Source organism: Rhineura floridana, chromosome 18 (assembly GCF_030035675.1).
Source record: "Rhineura floridana isolate rRhiFlo1 chromosome 18, rRhiFlo1.hap2, whole genome shotgun sequence".
NCBI classification, from domain to species: Eukaryota; Metazoa; Chordata; class Lepidosauria; order Squamata; family Rhineuridae; genus Rhineura; species Rhineura floridana.
The window spans coordinates 3,760,760-3,779,649 of NC_084497.1; the positions used below are offsets into that span (position 1 = coordinate 3,760,760).

At 46.2% G+C, this 18,890-nt stretch overlaps 1 protein-coding gene across 2 annotated transcripts in view; it reads right to left on the bottom strand.

Moving 5' to 3' along the window:
- The window catches only part of KDM4B (lysine demethylase 4B), a 168,342-nt gene that overhangs the window by 96,561 nt on the left and 52,891 nt on the right, over nucleotides 1–18,890 (bottom strand). For both annotated transcript variants that reach the window (XM_061600866.1, XM_061600867.1), the window contains exons 6-7: nucleotides 10,224–10,273; nucleotides 1,717–1,820 (exon numbers count right to left, since the gene is read on the bottom strand). In XM_061600866.1, coding sequence (XP_061456850.1) covers nucleotides 1,717–1,820; nucleotides 10,224–10,273 — 154 coding nt within the window. The remainder of the gene's footprint in view (nucleotides 1–1,716; nucleotides 1,821–10,223; nucleotides 10,274–18,890) is intronic.

Sequence of the window (18,890 nt, forward strand, 5' to 3'; positions counted from 1 at the left end):
CAGCTACGCCCCTACCTGGACAGTGACAACCTCGCCTCAGTTGTGCATGCTCTGGTAACCTCTAGATTGGACTACTGCAATGCGCTCTACGTAGGGCTGCCTTTGAAGACAGTTCGGAAACTACAGCTAGTGCAAAACGGGGCAGCCAGACTGTTGACGAGGACAAGGCGGTCCGTACATATACCACCTGTTCTGGCATGTTTACACTGGCTACCTATCTGTTTCCGGGCTAAAATTCAAAGTGCTAGTTTTGACTTATAAAGCCTTACACGGTGCGGGACCACAATACCTAGCGGAACGCCTCTCTCGATATGAACCTACCCGTTCACTACGGTCAACATCAAAGGCCCTCCTCCGAGCTCCATCTCACAGAGAGGCTCGGAGGGTTGTAACGAGATCTAGGGCCTTTTCAGTGGTGGCCCCCAAACTATGGAATAGTCTTTCCAACGAGGTGCGCCTGGCGCCTACACTTCTATCTTTTCGGCGCCAGGTTAAAACCTTTTTATTCTCCCAGGCATTTTAACATATTTTACTGTTGTTAATATATACCAGGCTGTTAAATGCTTAAAATGTATGTTTTTAGTGTTTTTATTGTCATTTTATTGTATTTTTGCATTGTATTCACTTTATGCTGTACACCGCCCTGAGAGCCTCTGGCAGTGGGCGGTATAAAAATCGAATAAAATAAATAAATAAATTTGTTTGTTTGTTTGTACTCTGTGATGACCAATGGCTTTTAACAAATAAATCTGACCAACTGAGAAGGAACGAGTCTCTGGACAGTTCCCACCACAAAAAGTGCCTGTATTAATCACTCTCATGCTTGACTGGGTGTGTGTGTGTGTGTGTGTGTGGCTGTTCATTATAGACAAGTTCCAAGACCATCACGAGAGCCTTGAGGCTCAAAATTAGATCTGCTGTGGTCAAAGGGATGAATTTCTCAACTTTTTGGACTCCTGCCACAACGGAGTAAGAATGCAAAGGACCTGCTTATATGAAAATGCTTTGGTAACCAGCTTTTTAAATTTGAATTATCTGCAACTTCTTTGTGTTCCCTGCCTGTCAACAAGTTAGTTCTCACAGAAGCTAGGCAATTCTATCTAGGCAGTTTCACTTCAGACCACGGGGGGGGGGGAACGACTCACAAGGTGAAGTGCTTCTCCACGCAAGGATTTCCCCTCCATATACAAAAGCAAGAGGTGTTTAGGCAGAGCTCTATGTTGCATGGAGAAGCGTTTGGTCAAGCAAGCCCCTCCCCACAGTCTGAAATGGTATCGCCCATGTTCACACGACCACCCCTGCAAGTACCCAAACTATCCCTGGTCTTCTTCCTACATGACCCAGCAGTGCCTAGCCAGAGAACACGGCATGGCTTTTGCAGGCTCTGTGATATGCCACGATAGGTACTTGCTTATTTTCGAAGTATTTGCATACTGCTTTTTCCAACCACCATGGATCTCAAAAGTGTTCACAATAGGAAAGCAAGAGTTATGATCTGTACCAGAGGTAGAGCTGTATCATCACCATCATCATCAAGTTATTCCCCTGAGACAGACCTCTAATCCTAGCTCTGACCCCTACTTTTGAGGGAAAGACATGTGGTTTAAACAACAGCAGAGTGTTTTATATAACAGTGTGCTGGAGGATTAAGCATTCAGCTCCAGGCCAGTGTTCAATGAAACCTGCGGGTCTCCTGAAAATATCTGCTGTACATACCCGATCAAAGGGGATGCCATACTTCTTCAAGATAGAGGGTGAAATGAGGGTCATCTTGTGACGGAGGAAGGCATCGCACCCTTGAGAGCTCCCAGGGAAAAATCCTGCAAGAAGATTCAAGAGAAAAAAACTCTTACCATCACAGAGAGACGCACCCTAAGGGAATTGCATATCCCTTTTGACTACCCACAGCAGGCGGCAAACAACTGCATGCTTGTCCTTAGCCAGAGATCTTACTTCTCATTTATACAAGCTCTGAAAGGGGGTAGCCAGCACCTTCACAGACCCCAAAAGTACAAACAAGGCGAGTAGAATGAAAGCACAACAAGGCCAGGTATGTTGAAAATAATGCCCTGCCACGTCCACCCCCCAAACTCAAGGCAATATGGTTTGAGCAGGCCCAGATACCTTGACCTGAGATGTGTACCTGGTATTTTACCAAGGCCACGGAGTACTTCCAAATACCACTGCACTCACACTGGTGATTCTTTAATCTGAAGTGCCAGCGATAGCATGCAAGGCAATTCACCAATCCTGAGAACAGCCTAATTTAGGAGGAATAGAACCATCCAATGGAACTAAGAGTTATGGCCAACATCCTCTGTGTCTTTCGGTATGATTTACATCAACACCACTATCATCAAATGCACATCTCCTCCATTTGTATGAAAATGAGACCGATGTATTCACTTAAGTGTCATCTCCACCATCAGCTTCACCAGTTGGAGTACACTGATCTCAAAACGCCTAAACTGCCATACTATGCATTTTTATCCACTTAGATTCAACAAATTGGCCCTAGTTGTCAACAGCAACTCTTGCGGCTAAGTGCAGTGGTAATTTTCAGGAGTTACCCGGCGCCGATAAAGACGCCCATTCTGTTTTAGGTTCTTCAAACTATGTTACAGCAGACAATGAGCTTGTAGGCCTCCAGCTCCAATGACATTTCTACTTCCAATCTTGCTATTATAGCTATCCCCAAGCTGAGAATGCTTTGCTGGCTTCACTCTTTCATTCGAAAACACATCCCGAGAGACTGATTTACTCTTCCTTTTGGCATCCTCATTCTTTCCTTTCCTTGGATCAAGCTCTGCAGCGTAAAGAATGACTTCAGTTTAATTCTGGAGCACCTGCCTCACCTTCAAAAGAACATGCTTCAGAGTGGGAGTGTCTGCAACAGGGCAGATCTCGCACCAGCATTTAATACCTCCTGGTGCAGAGGAAGAGCTGTTTTCCTTACATGAATGCTCATGTCCTTCCAATTCCATTGAATGCTGCTCTCATAATCTTGTCTATCCACATGGAACTCTTGAATTTTCTAGTGCAATGTTGAGACTCCACATCCTTTTATATATCACTTCCACTGCATACAAAAGGCTCCCCCTCTAGGTACTGTGGAATGAAATGTCCCTGCTGCATCTGCATATTTAAGTCCTTTCATTGTCTGTCACCAGATGCACAGGGTACGGATGTTCTTAGGCAGCAAGACTGCTCTTTCTTGAAGGATGCTCTCATCTATGAAAGCATAAAACGCCTCCCTGCGCTGACAAACGTATCTGCCCTCTTCTGATTCCACGACATCTTCTACTGGTTATTTCGGTTGTGCTTGGTATTCAAAAACTGGCAGGGCCTAACAAACCTCCTCAGCAACAACGCCACAGACCCCAGTGACTTCAGCCTTAGGTAGCTTTGCACACGTCTTTCTGTTTTCAGAGTGCTTGGGGCGGTCTGCACTGGCTGGCAGCGGCTCTCCAGGGTTTCAGGCAGGGGACTTTCCCAGTCCTACCTGGAGATGCTGCCGGGGTTTGAACCAGGAACCTTCCGCGTGCAAAGCTGATGTCCTGCTAAACCGAGCTGTAGCTCTGAAAACAGTTCATTCTAAAGCGAAGGCAGAAGCTTCCAATCTCCCCTTCGCATATGCAGGAGGAGAGGCGGGAGGGGGAGTGTGCTAGTCTAAGGCCTCTGCAGGCTCATTCCCATAGCCAGGCCATCGTCTCCTCTGGGAAGAAGATGCAGGTGGTTTTCCAACACTAAGTGTTTGGTGGCATGTGCAACAGCTAGACCAGCCGTTCCCAACCAGTGTGCCTCCCGATGTTGTTGGACCACAACTCCCATCAGCCTCAGCCAGCATTGCCAATGGTCAGGAGAGATGGGAGTTGTGGTCCAATAACATCTGGAGGCACACTGGTTGGGAACGGCTGAGCTAGACTGATAAAGAGGCCCTTGACATGCAGATCTCTCAAGAAGAGTTCTATTAGAGCCATGAGTTTGTTGCAAAGACTGGAGAACAAGAACCTTCTCAAGAAAGCACACTGCAACAGCACAACTGAACGCCACTGAAATAATGTCAAATCAGCCTTCGGGACAATCCCCAGGGGCACCTAACACTTGCTTCTGGCCCCTGAGGGTTTACACGTTCTCAATTCTTGCACAAGGCAGATGCGAAAGGCAACATGGTGCTGACGTCAGAATGGCATCCGGGAATGTGACGTGTTTCGCCAGCCTTCGACAGAGTCATCTTGACGGAGCTCACTCACTAGCCCTAGGCCTGCGCATCAGTCAATGCCTCCACTGTATATGCTGCTGATTAAACAGGCCCCTGCGGGCAGCCAGGGAGAGAGCTCTGGGAGTGGAGGTGGGAGAAGGGGAGGATGCACACAGGGAGCAAAATATAATTCCAACACTTGAACAACAAAACACTAATTGATGCTACCTAATGGAGGAGGGTTTTAAAAGTGCAAAGAATTACTGGCTTCTGGCAACTTTTTTCCCTATACTAAAAGCATTTCAATTAGAATTATGAGCGCCTGCCACCCAGTCCATCGTCCTTCTCTGCAGTTCCTCTTTTTAATGCACAGTTTAAGTGGCTCTCATTAAAGCTACTAATAAAGGAGCACATTTTAAGTGATTAGCACCAATAACATGGCAACACATTAACGGTCCCTCCATGGGCTCTGCAACTCTCCCAGCGAGCCCATTTATAGCTCAGCTATTCATTTTCCATATTAATCGCAAGCTCATTTCATGTTCTGAACATCTTTGGAACACTGACGCATTGGAAGGCAGTGGCTTTAACGCCGTTTGCTGCTCTTCACACAGAACGCTGATCCCACCTCCTCCTAAACCAGAAAGGGTTGGGGGAGTGAGCAGCTGTTTTAAAGACTAGAACATTCAAGTCTAGACAGTAAACAGACTATTTCCAGAACAAAAGTGACTAACCCACAAAACAGTTTACTAGCCAGGTTGCTCACAAACACTAGTGCAAGTCTTTATTACTTATTTATTAGATTTATATCCTGCCCTTCCTCCCAGTAGCAGCCCAGGGCAGCAAGTCATTTGTGATGCATCAACAGCTGGGGAGAGAAAAGAATCCATTCTCATCCAAATTATATAAAATCCTCCCTGCTCGCCTGGGGGCAATTCTTACTCATCATAGGGGAATAGCTACATAAAAGCATATGTTAATTTGTAGAATGTATTGTCACAAGATGGTGCTATGGTCCAAGTTGGGGGGGGGGTCACAAACTCCTAAAAATCAGGTACTGGTGCCTAAGGAAATAAAAGTGTCCTCATTTCTGTTCGGGCCTGGCTCCTAGACATTTAAAAGTGCTTCTCAAACTCTAGTACAGGGGACTGACTACCTACTGCCACAGCAGACAGTGGGGACACCCTCAATTTTCTATCAGGTGTTTGAAGATCTCATAAGTAGTTTATCGGAGGTATTGATTCAGTGTATGACTTTGTTAACTGCTTGAGCAGGCCAATGGAAAAATGCAAAATACATTTAAACATGCATTTGCATGTAAAGGATTAACCAAATGTGTGCAGAAAATGGGTGCCGGTATTTGCTATGAAAATCTGGAAGTCAAATTTCCATACCGCAAGGCAGAATACCTCCAGTTAACAGGTCCTGGGGTGTGACTACAGTCATCTTGCCCTGATCATTCAGTTTCCTCATCCGACTGGTCACAATTTGGTCTCATCCAGAACAGGAATTTTTAAGCACGCTTTCTGCTAGCTTCCCAATGGCAAAGACATCAACACAACCACATCCAATATTTTTGAATTATTTCAACTTTAGCTTCAAGAAAGAAATGAAAGCAACACTCCATGCTTTTCATCTAAAGCAGATTTCCAAATTCTGCTTTTTTATATATAAAAAATAACACCACATATATACCCTCACATGGGCAATCAAGATTTATGGGGTTTTACGCTCACTGAAACGGTAGCTTTTGTAAAGCTTTGACATATGACCAAGTGAAAATAGTGTGAATACAAAATTGCTTTGAAGCTCTCATTTTCCAGTCAGTGGTTTTCAATATGTTACTTCTATTTTATACGATGTCACTAGCGTGGGTGGCTCCCCAAGAGACAGGTGGCGATGGTCTCCTTCATCTGGGCACCTCGGGCGTTTCTCTGTTTATTTGACACTATAATTTCAGCCCAATAACTGGCCAGCCTTCTTCCTTCCGCCCCCTCCCCATAAAGGAAATGGCCAGTTAGGTTTGTCAATAAAAAGGCTTCACACTTTTGACAGCGTACTTTGGGTGCTGAAAACGAGACGGGAAAATACAGTTGTCTGGGCAGTGTTCACTGTTTCACAGCAGCTGCTCCAAACTTTCAGACAGTAACTTGGTCTTACTAAACCAGCCTTTCCCAACTAGTGTGCCACCAGATGTTGTTGGACCAGAATTCCCACCTTTCCTGACCATTGGCAACGCTGGCTGAGGCTGATGGGAGTTGTGGTCCAACAACATCTGGTGGCCCACTAGTTGGGAAAGGCTGTACTAAATAAAGCCCTGCTTTACCTTGCTATCTGGAAGTCTTTGGAAGAGATGGACAACCAGGGGCAGAAGATGCTTTGGGAGCTGGCTTCCCCCCATACCTGTCTGTCCTCCTTCAGACAACAGCAGTAGCTGATCTCTGACTACACAACAGGAAGACCTACTGCTTGAAGACAAGAGAGGCTCAGCGGCTGCCAAGGAGGAGACTGGGTTTAAGTTGCGGAGTGGCAGAAGCAGCTCTTCCGGAACCTCTATCTGCTTAGAGGGTTTGGGGGGCAGGGTGTTAAAGCAAGAGTAGGCCCGTCCCTAAAGCCTATTCCATGTTGGCTGAAGGGCATCCTTTTTCTCCTTTAAAGGGTTCCAACCAGTGAAGGATGGCTCACTGCAACATCGTTCCTCAGTGTATGGAACCAAGCTTTTTGGTATTTTAAATATTAACATAGGTAGCAACCTAGACATCTTATTTATTGTTGCATTTATTTATTCGTCACATATAAATAAATAAAAGGTGGTGCAAAATGCAGCGGGGAGACTGCTCACAGGGGCAGGGTATCGCCAACATGTCACCCCACTGCTGAAAGAATTGCACTGGCTGCCCATTTGCTACCGGGCCAAGTTCAAGGTGCTGGTTTTGGTGTGCAGCTTGGGACCAGGATACCTGAAAGATCATTGCTACCGGGCCAAGTTCAAGGTGCTGGTTTTGGTGTGCAGCTTGGGACCAGGATACCTGAAAGATCATCTTACCCCTTACATACCTGGGCTCCTACTGGGAGGTAGGGCGGGATATAAATCAAAAAATAAATAAAATAAAATAAATACCCAGTCGATCACTGCGTTCTGCAGGTGAGGGTCTCCTGCAGATACCAACTTATCAGGAGGTCCGTTCTGCACAACATAGGAAGCGGACCTTTAGTGTGGCAGCACCTACCCTGTTGAATTCCCTCCCTTTGAATATTAGGCAGGCACCATCTCTGCTATCTTTTCGGCGCCTTTTGAAGACTTTCCTCTTTCAACAAGCCTTTTAGGTTGAGACCTATCCCAGTCTGTGTCTGTGTTAGAATTGCTTTTTTAATACACTTTTAAACCTCTTTTTGAACGTTATACATTTTTTCAAAAAAAAAAGTCTTCAAAGCTTTTTAAAAAAATGTTTTGAAAGATGTTTTGTTTTAATATATTTTCAAGTCTGTTTTTATGATGTATTAAAGTGTTTTAAGTGCTTTCGTTTGCTGCCCTGGGCTCCTACAGGGAGGAAGGGTGGGATATAAATCAAATAATATATAAATAAATAAAATATATATCCAGCTTTTCTTTCAGCATTGAAACCTAAGATGGCATGCATGTGGTTCCCCAGCAGTCTCCCATGCAGGCACTGGCCAGACCCAGACCTGCTTCGCTTCGGCAAGGGGGTGGCCTCGTGTGCCTTCAGACCATAGCCTGGGATCTTACTGCTTGTTGCTTGGATAGGTAGTGGAAATGGAAAGCCTGCACCTCAAAGGGGACACAGCTCAAACTAGTGTAGCACAGGGGCCTTATCAGCAGGCTGCTGGCAACACACCAGGAAGACAAACTCAGAATCGGCACTTAAGTTGTAATTCACATGTTGAAAGTGTGTGTGTACGGGGGGGGGGATGGCATAATCAGACCAAATGTCCTCAATGGGGCCATTTTATCAGATGCCTGCTCAGTATTCTTTTTAGAATATACAGCTCCTTTTAACTTCCAAGGCACCCTGCCACTGAGCGGCCTGCTTCTCAAGTAATCAGCCTGCCTCTGGGCAACTACCACCTCATCACTTCTCTTTTATTAGCCTTTAAGGAGAAAACGCTACCAGCAAGATTCCTTGGATAAGATATTGGGGCTTTAAGACGCAGGTGTGCCAGCCCACTTATGCCTAGATCTCCTGGGACTGCATGTATGTGACTGGCTCACTGGCACAGAAAGGGCGGGAGGTGGGGGCTGGCAATGTGGCAAGCGGACGTGACCCGGGCACTGCAATCTTAGTGAAGAAGCTAAACCCAACTTCATCCAACAGCAGTTTGGGGATATCCACTCCACAAAACAACTGCTTTCCGCCTTCATTTTTTTAAAAATCACATGCAAGCAATCCCCTAACAGCATTGCAAACTAGCAAAAAGAAAACTAGGCCCAGAACTGTTTTTGATTCTGTGCTTTTAAACACTTCAGATTTATTTGGGGGGGGGGGGTTGAGGTGGGAAGATGTAATGGAATTGATAGTGGGGGAGGGGGAAGACACTATAGTTCCCACAGATAAGACATTCAGACCATAACACTGCCAGCTGAACCAGCCCACACCTTGTTGTATATATCATGAAGAAAGAACTTCAATAATTATGCCCTGCTGTATCCGCAACTATTGAACCTGTAAGCACTTTTTAAATGAAAAATGGTCTGCAATCAATATGAATGGTGTTTGTATTTAACAGACCAAATATCAAATGAACAAATGAGAAGCGTGTTATGAAGACATTCTGAATTATTATTAAGGTCTCAATAAGGATCAGGAGAGAAACAGGAGGGCTACTGCTTGTTCCACCCAACCCTTCTCCACACCATGCCAAAGGCACACGTTAGAGGATGCCAAGGTAAATTTCCCAGGACACTCTCACTTCATTCCCAGGCCAATGATGCAATTAGACTTCTTCTGGAAGTGGGGGTGCCTTTGGAGACTGCCTGGAAATTTTGCCGCATTCAAAACACGGTGGCCAGGTTACTGATTAAAATTGACTGGGGCAACCTTAGTAGTAGACTGGCTAGTTACCAGTTTGTTCTGGGGCGCAATCCAAAGTGCTCGTGCGAATGCAGCCCTGAGTAGTCTGGGTCCTGGTCAACTGAAGCATTTAATTACAGTGTGGATATTCTGTATGATGCTTTTAAAATACTAGCTGCTTTAAAACAGTGTGTGGCTCTTGTTGTGTAAAAAAGGAAGGGGAATAGAAAATTTAAAAATAAAATAGCTTCGGAAGGGTTGGGCTTCGCCTTGGCTTCAGACGGAACTGCTACAAAAATCCCTCATTCCTGACATAGAAAAACAAGGTACTGATAATCCAACGAAGGGTGACCTGAAATTTCTTCTTAGTGTCTTGGCCAGATCTGAGAGGCTTTGCTTGCTTGATCCTTGCCCTTACTGACTACTGAAAACATTGAGATCAGGACTGGGCGCTTCCCTATGAGAAGGGGACCTTTTCATTCTATTTCAGTTCCTTGGCAAAAGAGCAGCTTCTGCATTCATGCTACACCTAAGAAAATCCAAACGTTCAGGCAATGATTTGGGTGGGCTGTCACAGTGGTGGTTACACTGAGGTGTGCAGCTGTTCCAAGTGCAGATAGGATGCCAAACCTGCAATGGTACTTCAATAACACTCTCAGAAACCATCTGCATTCAAAACAAAACCCTTCCAAAACTCTTCAAGGAGACACCTCATCACAGAGAGCAGATAAAACTGTAATTACTGTTCACAACATGACCAGGTAAGAAGGCCGAGGGCTGTGTCTCAATTTAGCTGCCAGCAGGGGGAGAAGGGAAGAGAGAAAAGGGTAATTAACACCTTCTGATGTAACAAGGCACTTTCTGGACCATATTTGTGGTCTTCTCCTAGAAGAAATAAAGATGCTCCACACTGACTCTTGTTAAAGAGACGTCAGTAGAGACTGCATGAACAGATAAGGCCATTCCAGCACAACCAGTGGGTGCAAGCTTACCTTTTGCCAGTCTCTCCAACCGCTTGCCATGTTCTGGAGGTATGGCGTACCTGGGAACGGGAAACAAGAACGTTCATCGATTACTGAAATGTTATCAACAGAGAAGCTCAATGCTACACTGACTTAGTGGGAAGCTCTTTGTAGATGACACACCTTGCACCATCCACCAAGATTTTCTTAGAAGAGCTATCAGGAGCGAGCCACAGGCTTATGCTCTCTCGCTCTTGATCTCTCACACACACATGCGCACGTGCGCTCTAGCTCTCTCACACACACGCGCGCACGTGCGCTCTAGCTCTCTCTCACGCGCGCGCACGTGCGCTCTAGCTCTCTCTCACGCGCGCGCACGTGCGCTCTAGCTCTCTCTCACGCGCGCGCACGTGCGCTCTAGCTCTCTCTCACGCGCGCGCACGTGCGCTCTAGCTCTCTCTCACGCATGCCGCACGCGCACGTGCACTCTTCCTCTCACGCGCGCGCACTCTTCCTCTCCCTCGCGCGTGCGCACTCTTCCTCTCCCTCGCGCGCGCGTGCGCACTCTTCCTCTCCCTCGCGCGCGCGCGTGCGCACTCTTCCTCTCCCTCGCGCGCACGCGTGCACATGTGCTCTCCCTCGCGCGCACGCGTGCACATGTGCTCTCCCTCGCGCGCGCGCGTGCACATGTGCTCTCCCTCGCGCGCGCGCCTGCTCTTGCGCTCTCCCTCGCGCGCGCGCCTGCTCTTGCTCTCCCTCGCGCGCGCCGCCTGCTCTTGCTTTCCCGCGCGCGCGCGCGCACGCGTGCTCTCTCGCGCGCACGCGTGCTCTCTCGCGCGCACGCATGCTCTTCCTCTCTCGCGCGCACGTGTGCTCTCTCGCGCACATGTGTGCTCTTGCTCTCTCACACGCGCGCACGTGTGCTCTTGCTCTCTCACACGCGCGCACGTGTGCTCTTGCTCTCTCACGTACGCGCACGTGTGCTCTTGCTCTCTCACGCGCGGAAGTGCAAGTGTTATCGGCAAAGATGTACGTTACTTCTTGAGAGTGCACCAACCATTTGTTCACCACAAGGTGTTTTGTGTTTAAGAGCAGTCGTGAGAGAACAACTCAAGAGTTCCCCTTTGGCCATTTTCTCTGGATTAGCAGTCAAACTATTTTCTGTGGCAGAAAGGGGCGCTGTCCCATGTGGCAGAAAGGGCTCGGCTCCATTAACAAACCATATGGATTTTAAGGAGAAAGTCCATGCAATATACTTCAAAACGGAACACTGTGCTGATTCTGCAAAAAGGCAGAGGATATTGTATTGGCTGCGCAAACCTCTGTCCTAAGAAACTCAGTTTTCCTTTTAAATCAGTATTTCTAGCCCCTTGGAATTGTGAAGAGATAGTTGGTAGGGAAGCTGTTAAATGTATTTCAGCACTCCAACTACAGAGTGAGCAGGGAGCCCCAAGCCCCCTTCCATGCTGATTTAGAAGGATACAGAGAAGCATGATTTCCCCATCATACAAAGACAACCCTCCCCTGAATTCAAGGCACCCCTCCATGGATCTCTCCACCATGTCCCTATGTGCCAGGCTGAGGGGGGCAGTCTGGTCTCCAGCTCTGCATAGGCTTTGCTTACCAAGCCTTCTTATCCAGATCTACCCTTGTTGGATGCTTGGATTACTGGGGGACAGGGAGAGAGACAGGCGGCTAGAGCCAGCCAGATTTCCTCTCCTTTTGTGTGAAGGCCCCTTAGTTGCTGTTCTGAGAAGGCAGGCATGACTTGGCTAAAACTGGGAGGTGTCAGGAGCTTCTGGATTTCATCAAGGCCTCCTCTCCCACACCCCCTTAATTCAAACACTTTCCATGGTCAGAGAGCAGGACTCCAAGGCTACATATCGCTCTTTGCCCCTTCCTCCAACGTGCAGCAAAATCTGAATGGATACAAAACTGTAAAAACAGGAAATGGAGACTTGGCTTTTGCATTGATGGAATGTCACACCAGGGAATGCTTACCCCCTCGGAGAAAAGTTCCCCATCTTTGTGTACACGCTCACCCCAGGGGGGTGGGCTGCACCCCTCCCATGGGGGAAGAAAACTGCCAAGCTCTGAAAATTGTGGCTTTAATGCATCTTGGAAACTCAAAGGAAAGAATGGAAATCATATCCCAAATTCTCTAGACCAAGTGTGGGATTTTTCCACCCTCTGAAGTGATCTGAAGATTCATAATGTTAATTTTATGTAAGAAGTATGTCCAGGAAGAAAAATGGTACCGAAGGAGGCTTCGAGACTTACAGTTTAAACTGATTTAAGCTGGCAGCTTAAAACAGAGACAAAACACTCTTTCAGGAAAAGAACAACATCCTGTAACAGCTAATCTTATTTTACAAGAAGGTATCTTTAATGTGATCCACAACCCTTTTGACTAAAGCCACAACAATGGCCCTTTAAACTGTGTAATTATCAAATAATTCAGTTTGTCTCATCTTGGACTTTTTATTTTTTTAAAAGCCATTTATCAGTAGCATGAAACAAATGGGTAAATTAATCCAGATCCAAAAGCGTCTTTGTGGGATTAACAACCGTTTTAAAAAAAAATGAATGAACAGGAACTGAACTATTCCATTCCTTCTGGGAATATGCCGAAGGATTTGGAAAAGGACTACGAGACAGCTGATGATTAATGCCACATCCTTCGGTCTACTCTGCTACTTTCACTTAATTAGTGCCTGTAATTGGGAGTTGTAAAGATAAGATTAATTGAATCTTGAGGATGTTAAAAGTTTAATATGTTGGAACATGGTTACTGCGTTATCAGAGTCTGCAGACTGCAAAGGCAATGCATGGAGTTCTAGAGAGGAGTCCCACGGAGAGAATTAAAATGGAGCTGCTTGGATGGGAATCCAGGAAATTGCATCAATGCGCTTAGGAACGGAGGAGGAAGACCGGCTCTGCAGCCCGGAACCCACTGGCCACCACACACACAGAGCGAGCAGCCAGAGCACATTTTGTTTGCGTTTAGAATGAGGGGGCTCAGTCCCCCTCCTTTCAAAATTAAGAGCGGGAGAACAATGAACAGGAGCCAACCCGGCCACTGTCAGGCACATCACATACAGGAACCTCCAAAATTAGAGCATGTATCGCCCATCAAATTCTGTTGACCTGCGTTTGTTCTGAGAAGAAAACTGATCAAGCATGTACAATCCGCCACAGGAATTAATCATGTCAGGCTAGAATATCCAAGAGGAAACAGAAGTCTGTGGTTTTCTTTCAGGAGGACCAACGGCAACCTCAACATGCAGTTGCCATTTGACAGAGGAGCATCCCAAAATAAATCCCCTATTGAATAGTTTCGCGTCCAGTTCTCCATTCCTCTGGTCAGGATCAGAGGTAGAAACGTTTCAGGAGTCTGGTTGCCCAGTGGCCTAAAAACTGATGCTGGCACTAAGATAACCACCACCCTGTAGGATGAAGCCTAAAAATATGGTGCTGACTCCTTCACATTTGATTCTAGCAGCTCAGTGGGAAGTATCTTGCAGCATTACACAATGTTACAAGAAAATAAAGGACAGCCTCTGCCCAAACACACCTACCCTTCTTTCTCTACAATTCCCCATGAACCAGCACATAGCATGTTTAGTTTGCAAAAATCCATAAGTAACATCAACATGAATCTTTGCTTTTCAGTTGCTGGTAGCAGTACGGAAGATTTTTCTTCCAACAACCTGTGTTAACACAAGCACTGATCTCTGACAAGTCTTTTCCATCAAAAGGTAAAACAGGACTCAAGTCATACATTTCCATGCACTGCTGATTAGCATCTCGACGACACCATAATATTTTGTATTTATATAGCTACTACAGTATAGGTCTTCAGGTTGTTCAAAGTATTCCACATCGGCTCAGTAATTTTTACAAACACCACTGTAAGGTAGGGAAGTATTATTAACCCTGCCTTGCTGATGGTGAGAGGGGATGAGGCTGAAATACAGTTGCTTGCTTAAGCTCATGGCAAAGGCTAGATGTGAGCCCAGTTTGCACCTTAGTCTCTTAGACACAAGGCTACATTAGCAATCTACATTGTAGCTCACATTTTTATTAAAGAATCCACATTTTATGCTAAATACTAATTTTCTCAAGGAAACTTCAACGATTGTACCCTCAGGAATCCTTATTTGGAACTTCAGCATCCAGCATCTAACTAGTTTTGCTACAATAACAGTATAGCTTCCCCACTCTCTCCCCACCCCCCAAAAAAACCACCCATCCACCCTGATGACAACCAGCTCACATCTGCAGTGCTTAGCCTACCTGCCTCTCACCAAACAGTAATTTAATGTTCTGTTTTAAGCTCTCTAGTTTCCATGCTCAGGGAGAGATGGTGATAACACACTGTCCTCAGGGAGGAAGTCAAAATGTCAGAGAAGATCAAACTGTTCGCTCATTAACCTCAAGGCGAGGTGTCAAAACAAAAGGGAGATATTCAAATATCCAGAAATATCATTTCTGCCAGTTGTGCTGAAACCCTTCCATTACTGTGGCAGCAAGGCCGAAGCACAGCACTACCCCACATCTCATCCTATTAAATCATTTGTCTTAATGGATCAGCTACCCACACCTTAGAAAGACAGCATCCACACAAACTCTCCTCAGAGTAGAGCTACTGAAATTAATGGATCTATGTGAGTCATGGGTCCACTAACATTGGATACAAACATTTGGACTTAAGCTTGGGAAAAGGAAACGGATACGGCCTTCCCAGGAAGACAGCGCTTCAGAAGGCGTGTGGCACAGGTCTGGGGTGGTGGCGAAGAGAACTGCCTCTGAATGACCATCTCTCCCTGTTGAACTTCAGGCACTTGACAAAAACCTTTCTATTCCAGCAGCCGTGTTAAGGAAGCTTTCTGGTTTTATTATTTGTTTTGATTTTAACCACCATGGGTTGTTTATGTAAGCGGTATATAAACAGCATAAAATAACTACAGTCAACTGCCTTTAACCCCAGCAAATCATACAAAAGTCTTGTTTAGATTGAACAGCCAAGCCAGCACAGCCAGGAGAATTTAACTCCGCAGTGGGACGGAGCAAAGCTGTTGAAATTCCACGGCTCTCCTCATGGAGGGGGTGCCTTTGCATTCCAGGTGAATGAACCTCCCCGCATTCCCAAGATGCTGCTCGCTCCCTATGTTATGAAAACCTTCCAACAGAGCAGCGCTTTCTTGTCAAAAGAAAGCACACATAAAACACTCTCTTGACAAAGAAAGCACACCTACACACCCCCTTTGTAAATTGTGTAAGCCAAAGATGCCTGCATTTTAAGACATCTGCCCATCTCCTGGCCAACAGATTGATTTGCAGTTGTAAAAAAAAAAAACCTGTGCCCATCTCTGATCACTCACTCAAAGTGCAACAGCAGCCCAGAGCCAGCTCTAGGTATAGCTCCTACCCTGCCTTTCAAGGGCTCTGCAAAATCTCACTCCCCCCCCTACCAGCAAGGCCACACAAAAGAACTTCCCTCTAAGGCAGACTAAGACAGCATGCAAAGAAAAAATTCACTCTTCACACAGCTATTTCGAGTCCACCAGATGTTCCTTGCTTTCATAGCCAGCCTCCCCACCCCTCTCGTCCCTCCGCTCTCACTCATGCCAGCCAGTTACTGCCTCCCTCGGCTGCAAACTTGCAAGTCAAGGTTCCTGGGTTGCCCCTAGCAACCCAACAGGTTTGGAGCTGCTGCTCTCCCCCCCCCCCCCCTTGGTTTCCCTACACAAAACAGCTGAAACTTCTCCCTGCTCCCTTCCTATGAAGCCTCTTGCGGATCAACCAGCTCTCCTCTGCAGGGCTTTGCTCTTTGGATGGAGCTTCCCCTCTGGATATCCCACGTCAGAAATAATACGAGCACAGAAAATCGTCCAGAGCATTTTAACTACAAAATGGCAGGATGGCTAGTGCAGCCTCGGCAGTTCGCTCTGACGTCTCTCTTTGTATCGTTGAGCGTGCACGGCACTAAATGCCTGCTGCCTTACGCTCTTTGCAAACAGAGTTTGTGAGCGCAAGGCAGCCAGCAAAATTTCTTCAGGCGGTGGGCAGTAAACAGGCCACTTATGAATGCCTGTCTCTGCTGCTTCAGCTGCCAATGTTAGAAGAGAGTCTGGGTTCAAACAGAGGGGTAACTATTACAGCAGTGCAAGCACCAAGAAAAAGCCATACAGGTCCTGACTGATCTTCTGGGCAAATCCTTTCCCTATCAGACAGCACCCAATCTACCCTAACATGACTCCTGTGTTTTGAATGGGATACTATGCATGCCACCCAGGAAATATTATCTGTGCATGTTCCCACCCTTTGCATTTTAAGCACTGACATGGCGTAATTGTTTGGATAAATAAAGCAGGCTAATACAGAGCCAAACTGGCTGGGTCACTGGTGATAGGGACGAATAATAATCTTCAACCAACCAAACAAGGAAGCACCCCTAAACGGAGGTAAGGGTTTGTTCATGGTTTTCAAGCCACTGACAGAGCAGTAATGACTGATATATTTGTGAGTGTCATTCACAAATGACTTTGTGTAACACTGTTAATTATCAGTGATCGTTCATTAAAATTGTTCAGAATATACTTGCTGGTTTCCCTACAGTGGTGGTGGTGGTTGGTGTGGGTCTGCTATACTAAATGCATGGTCTCCATATACTTGGCATTCCCCCGAAACAGACACCAGAGAGACTGCCTTCAGAGGCAGGAGCCTTCGCCGAGCTAGCTGGCCCACTCCACCTGAGGGGAGAATGGACGCACACCTCATGAACAACCCATGGCACGCAAATCCCCCCAGTCCATGTGAATGTATCCGAAGAGAACTGAGTGTTCTGCAGTCAGTAAGTACATGAAATAAAGGTTCCTGTGAGCCCAGAATACCCACTGGCAGATCAGGCTGCCACGTCACTGCTCAGGTCCTTCTTCTCAGCCTCCCCTGGATGTGGGCAATTTCAGCTGTGTCCAGGGAACATGACTGGATCATTCCACTCTCCGTTAAGGAACAGGGTGAAGAAGCTGTCTGCTGGGTTTCTTCCTGAGCTGGCCTCCCTCCAATCAGGAGACACACCATGAGTAAGTGATTCATGCAGAAGAAACACTGGCAGGATGCTCCTCTGGGGGAAAATATATAACCTAAACAGTAAGCCACCAGAGCAAAGTTTGAACTTGGGGGAGAGGAGGTGTGCCTCGTCCATCAGCCAGAGGATGCGACGCTGCAGGGGGTTTGCTTTCCCCTCCCTCCCTCCCTCCCAACTGTCAGCAGCACCATTGTTCTGGCACTGTCAACCTGCTCTCCCTACTCTACCTTTCCCCTCCCGTCCCATTTCCTTGTGTGAGATGTCTTTGGTACGTCTGAAGGTCATGGCGCACATCTTATTTCCATTTATATACAGCACCAGTATTGAACGTTGAAATTGCCGCCAGTCACTATGCATGTGAATGTTTAGGTGAAATCCTTTAGAGTTCTAGATCTCCGTATGTGCTTTCTGGAGACGTTCCAGACTTGTCTAGCCACTAGTGCCGGTGTGGGGAATCTTGGGCCCTCACTACACCTCCCATCATCTTTGGCCACTGGCCATGCTTGCTTAGGCTGATGGGAACGGTAGTTTAGCAACCGGTGGAGAGCCAAAGGTTCCCCACACCTGCTCCGATGTTTAATATGAGGGGCAGCCAGACAGTGAAATCCTTTGCTTGGCAAAACTCTTGAGTTTTACCGTTGCTTACAGGGAGCGTCTTAACTGGACAGTCCCATGAGAAAGATACGGTGTGCTGTTGCTGAAGAGAACTCTATTAATAGTGCAGTTTTCTCAGTGAATTGTTTATTCCCCTGGAATGGCTTGATGGATGTGAATAATTATCAGACTATAAAAGCAAGCAAATGTGTTATTTTCTATCACTCCACATCATCAAACAAATAAAGTGTGAAACAGCATTTTTGAATACAATTTCCCCCTCTAATGGCTTAGAATTATTATCAAGAACAATGAACATAAACAAGCAAATGCCTGGCGAGCTTAAAAATTAAATGTGTGTGTCAAGAAAGAGGAAGACAGACCAGGCATCTCAGGGGACAAAAACTGAATCAGAAAGCCTATAAAAGATGACAAGGCAGTCGGAATATTCACAGGTACAGGGACATCACTGCCACTAGCGCCAAGCGTTCCCATCTAGTCTACGCTACAGCCCTCCTTAGGTTTACCTCTTGTAAAAAAAGGGGGGCGGAATTAACCTGCCTGGTTCCAAAGCACTGAATGCTATTAAATTTTTATTCACGTCAGCAAGCCTAGGCTCTCCCTATTCAAACATAATTCTCTTTCATTAAAATAGATGTTCTTGTTGTATTGTATTTTTACAGTATATTTTTTACTGGTTATTTCTTATATAATTTTTTTTGTTATATGTTTTACAATGTTTTGCTCACCATTTTGGAGGCCTTTTGGCCAAAAAGTGGTATATAAATAAACTATAATAATAATAATAATAATAATTCCCACCTGAAACTATTCCGTCTTCTCAACAACTTTAGGCCAGGGCTAGCCAACTCTCCAGAAGTTGTACTACTGGCTGGGACTCATGGGAGCTGGGAGTTCACCAACTTCTGGACAGCACCACATCGGCTACCCCGCTTCAGACAATTACAGTTCTCAGTTTGCCATTCAGTCTTTCCATGCTCCATAAAAGG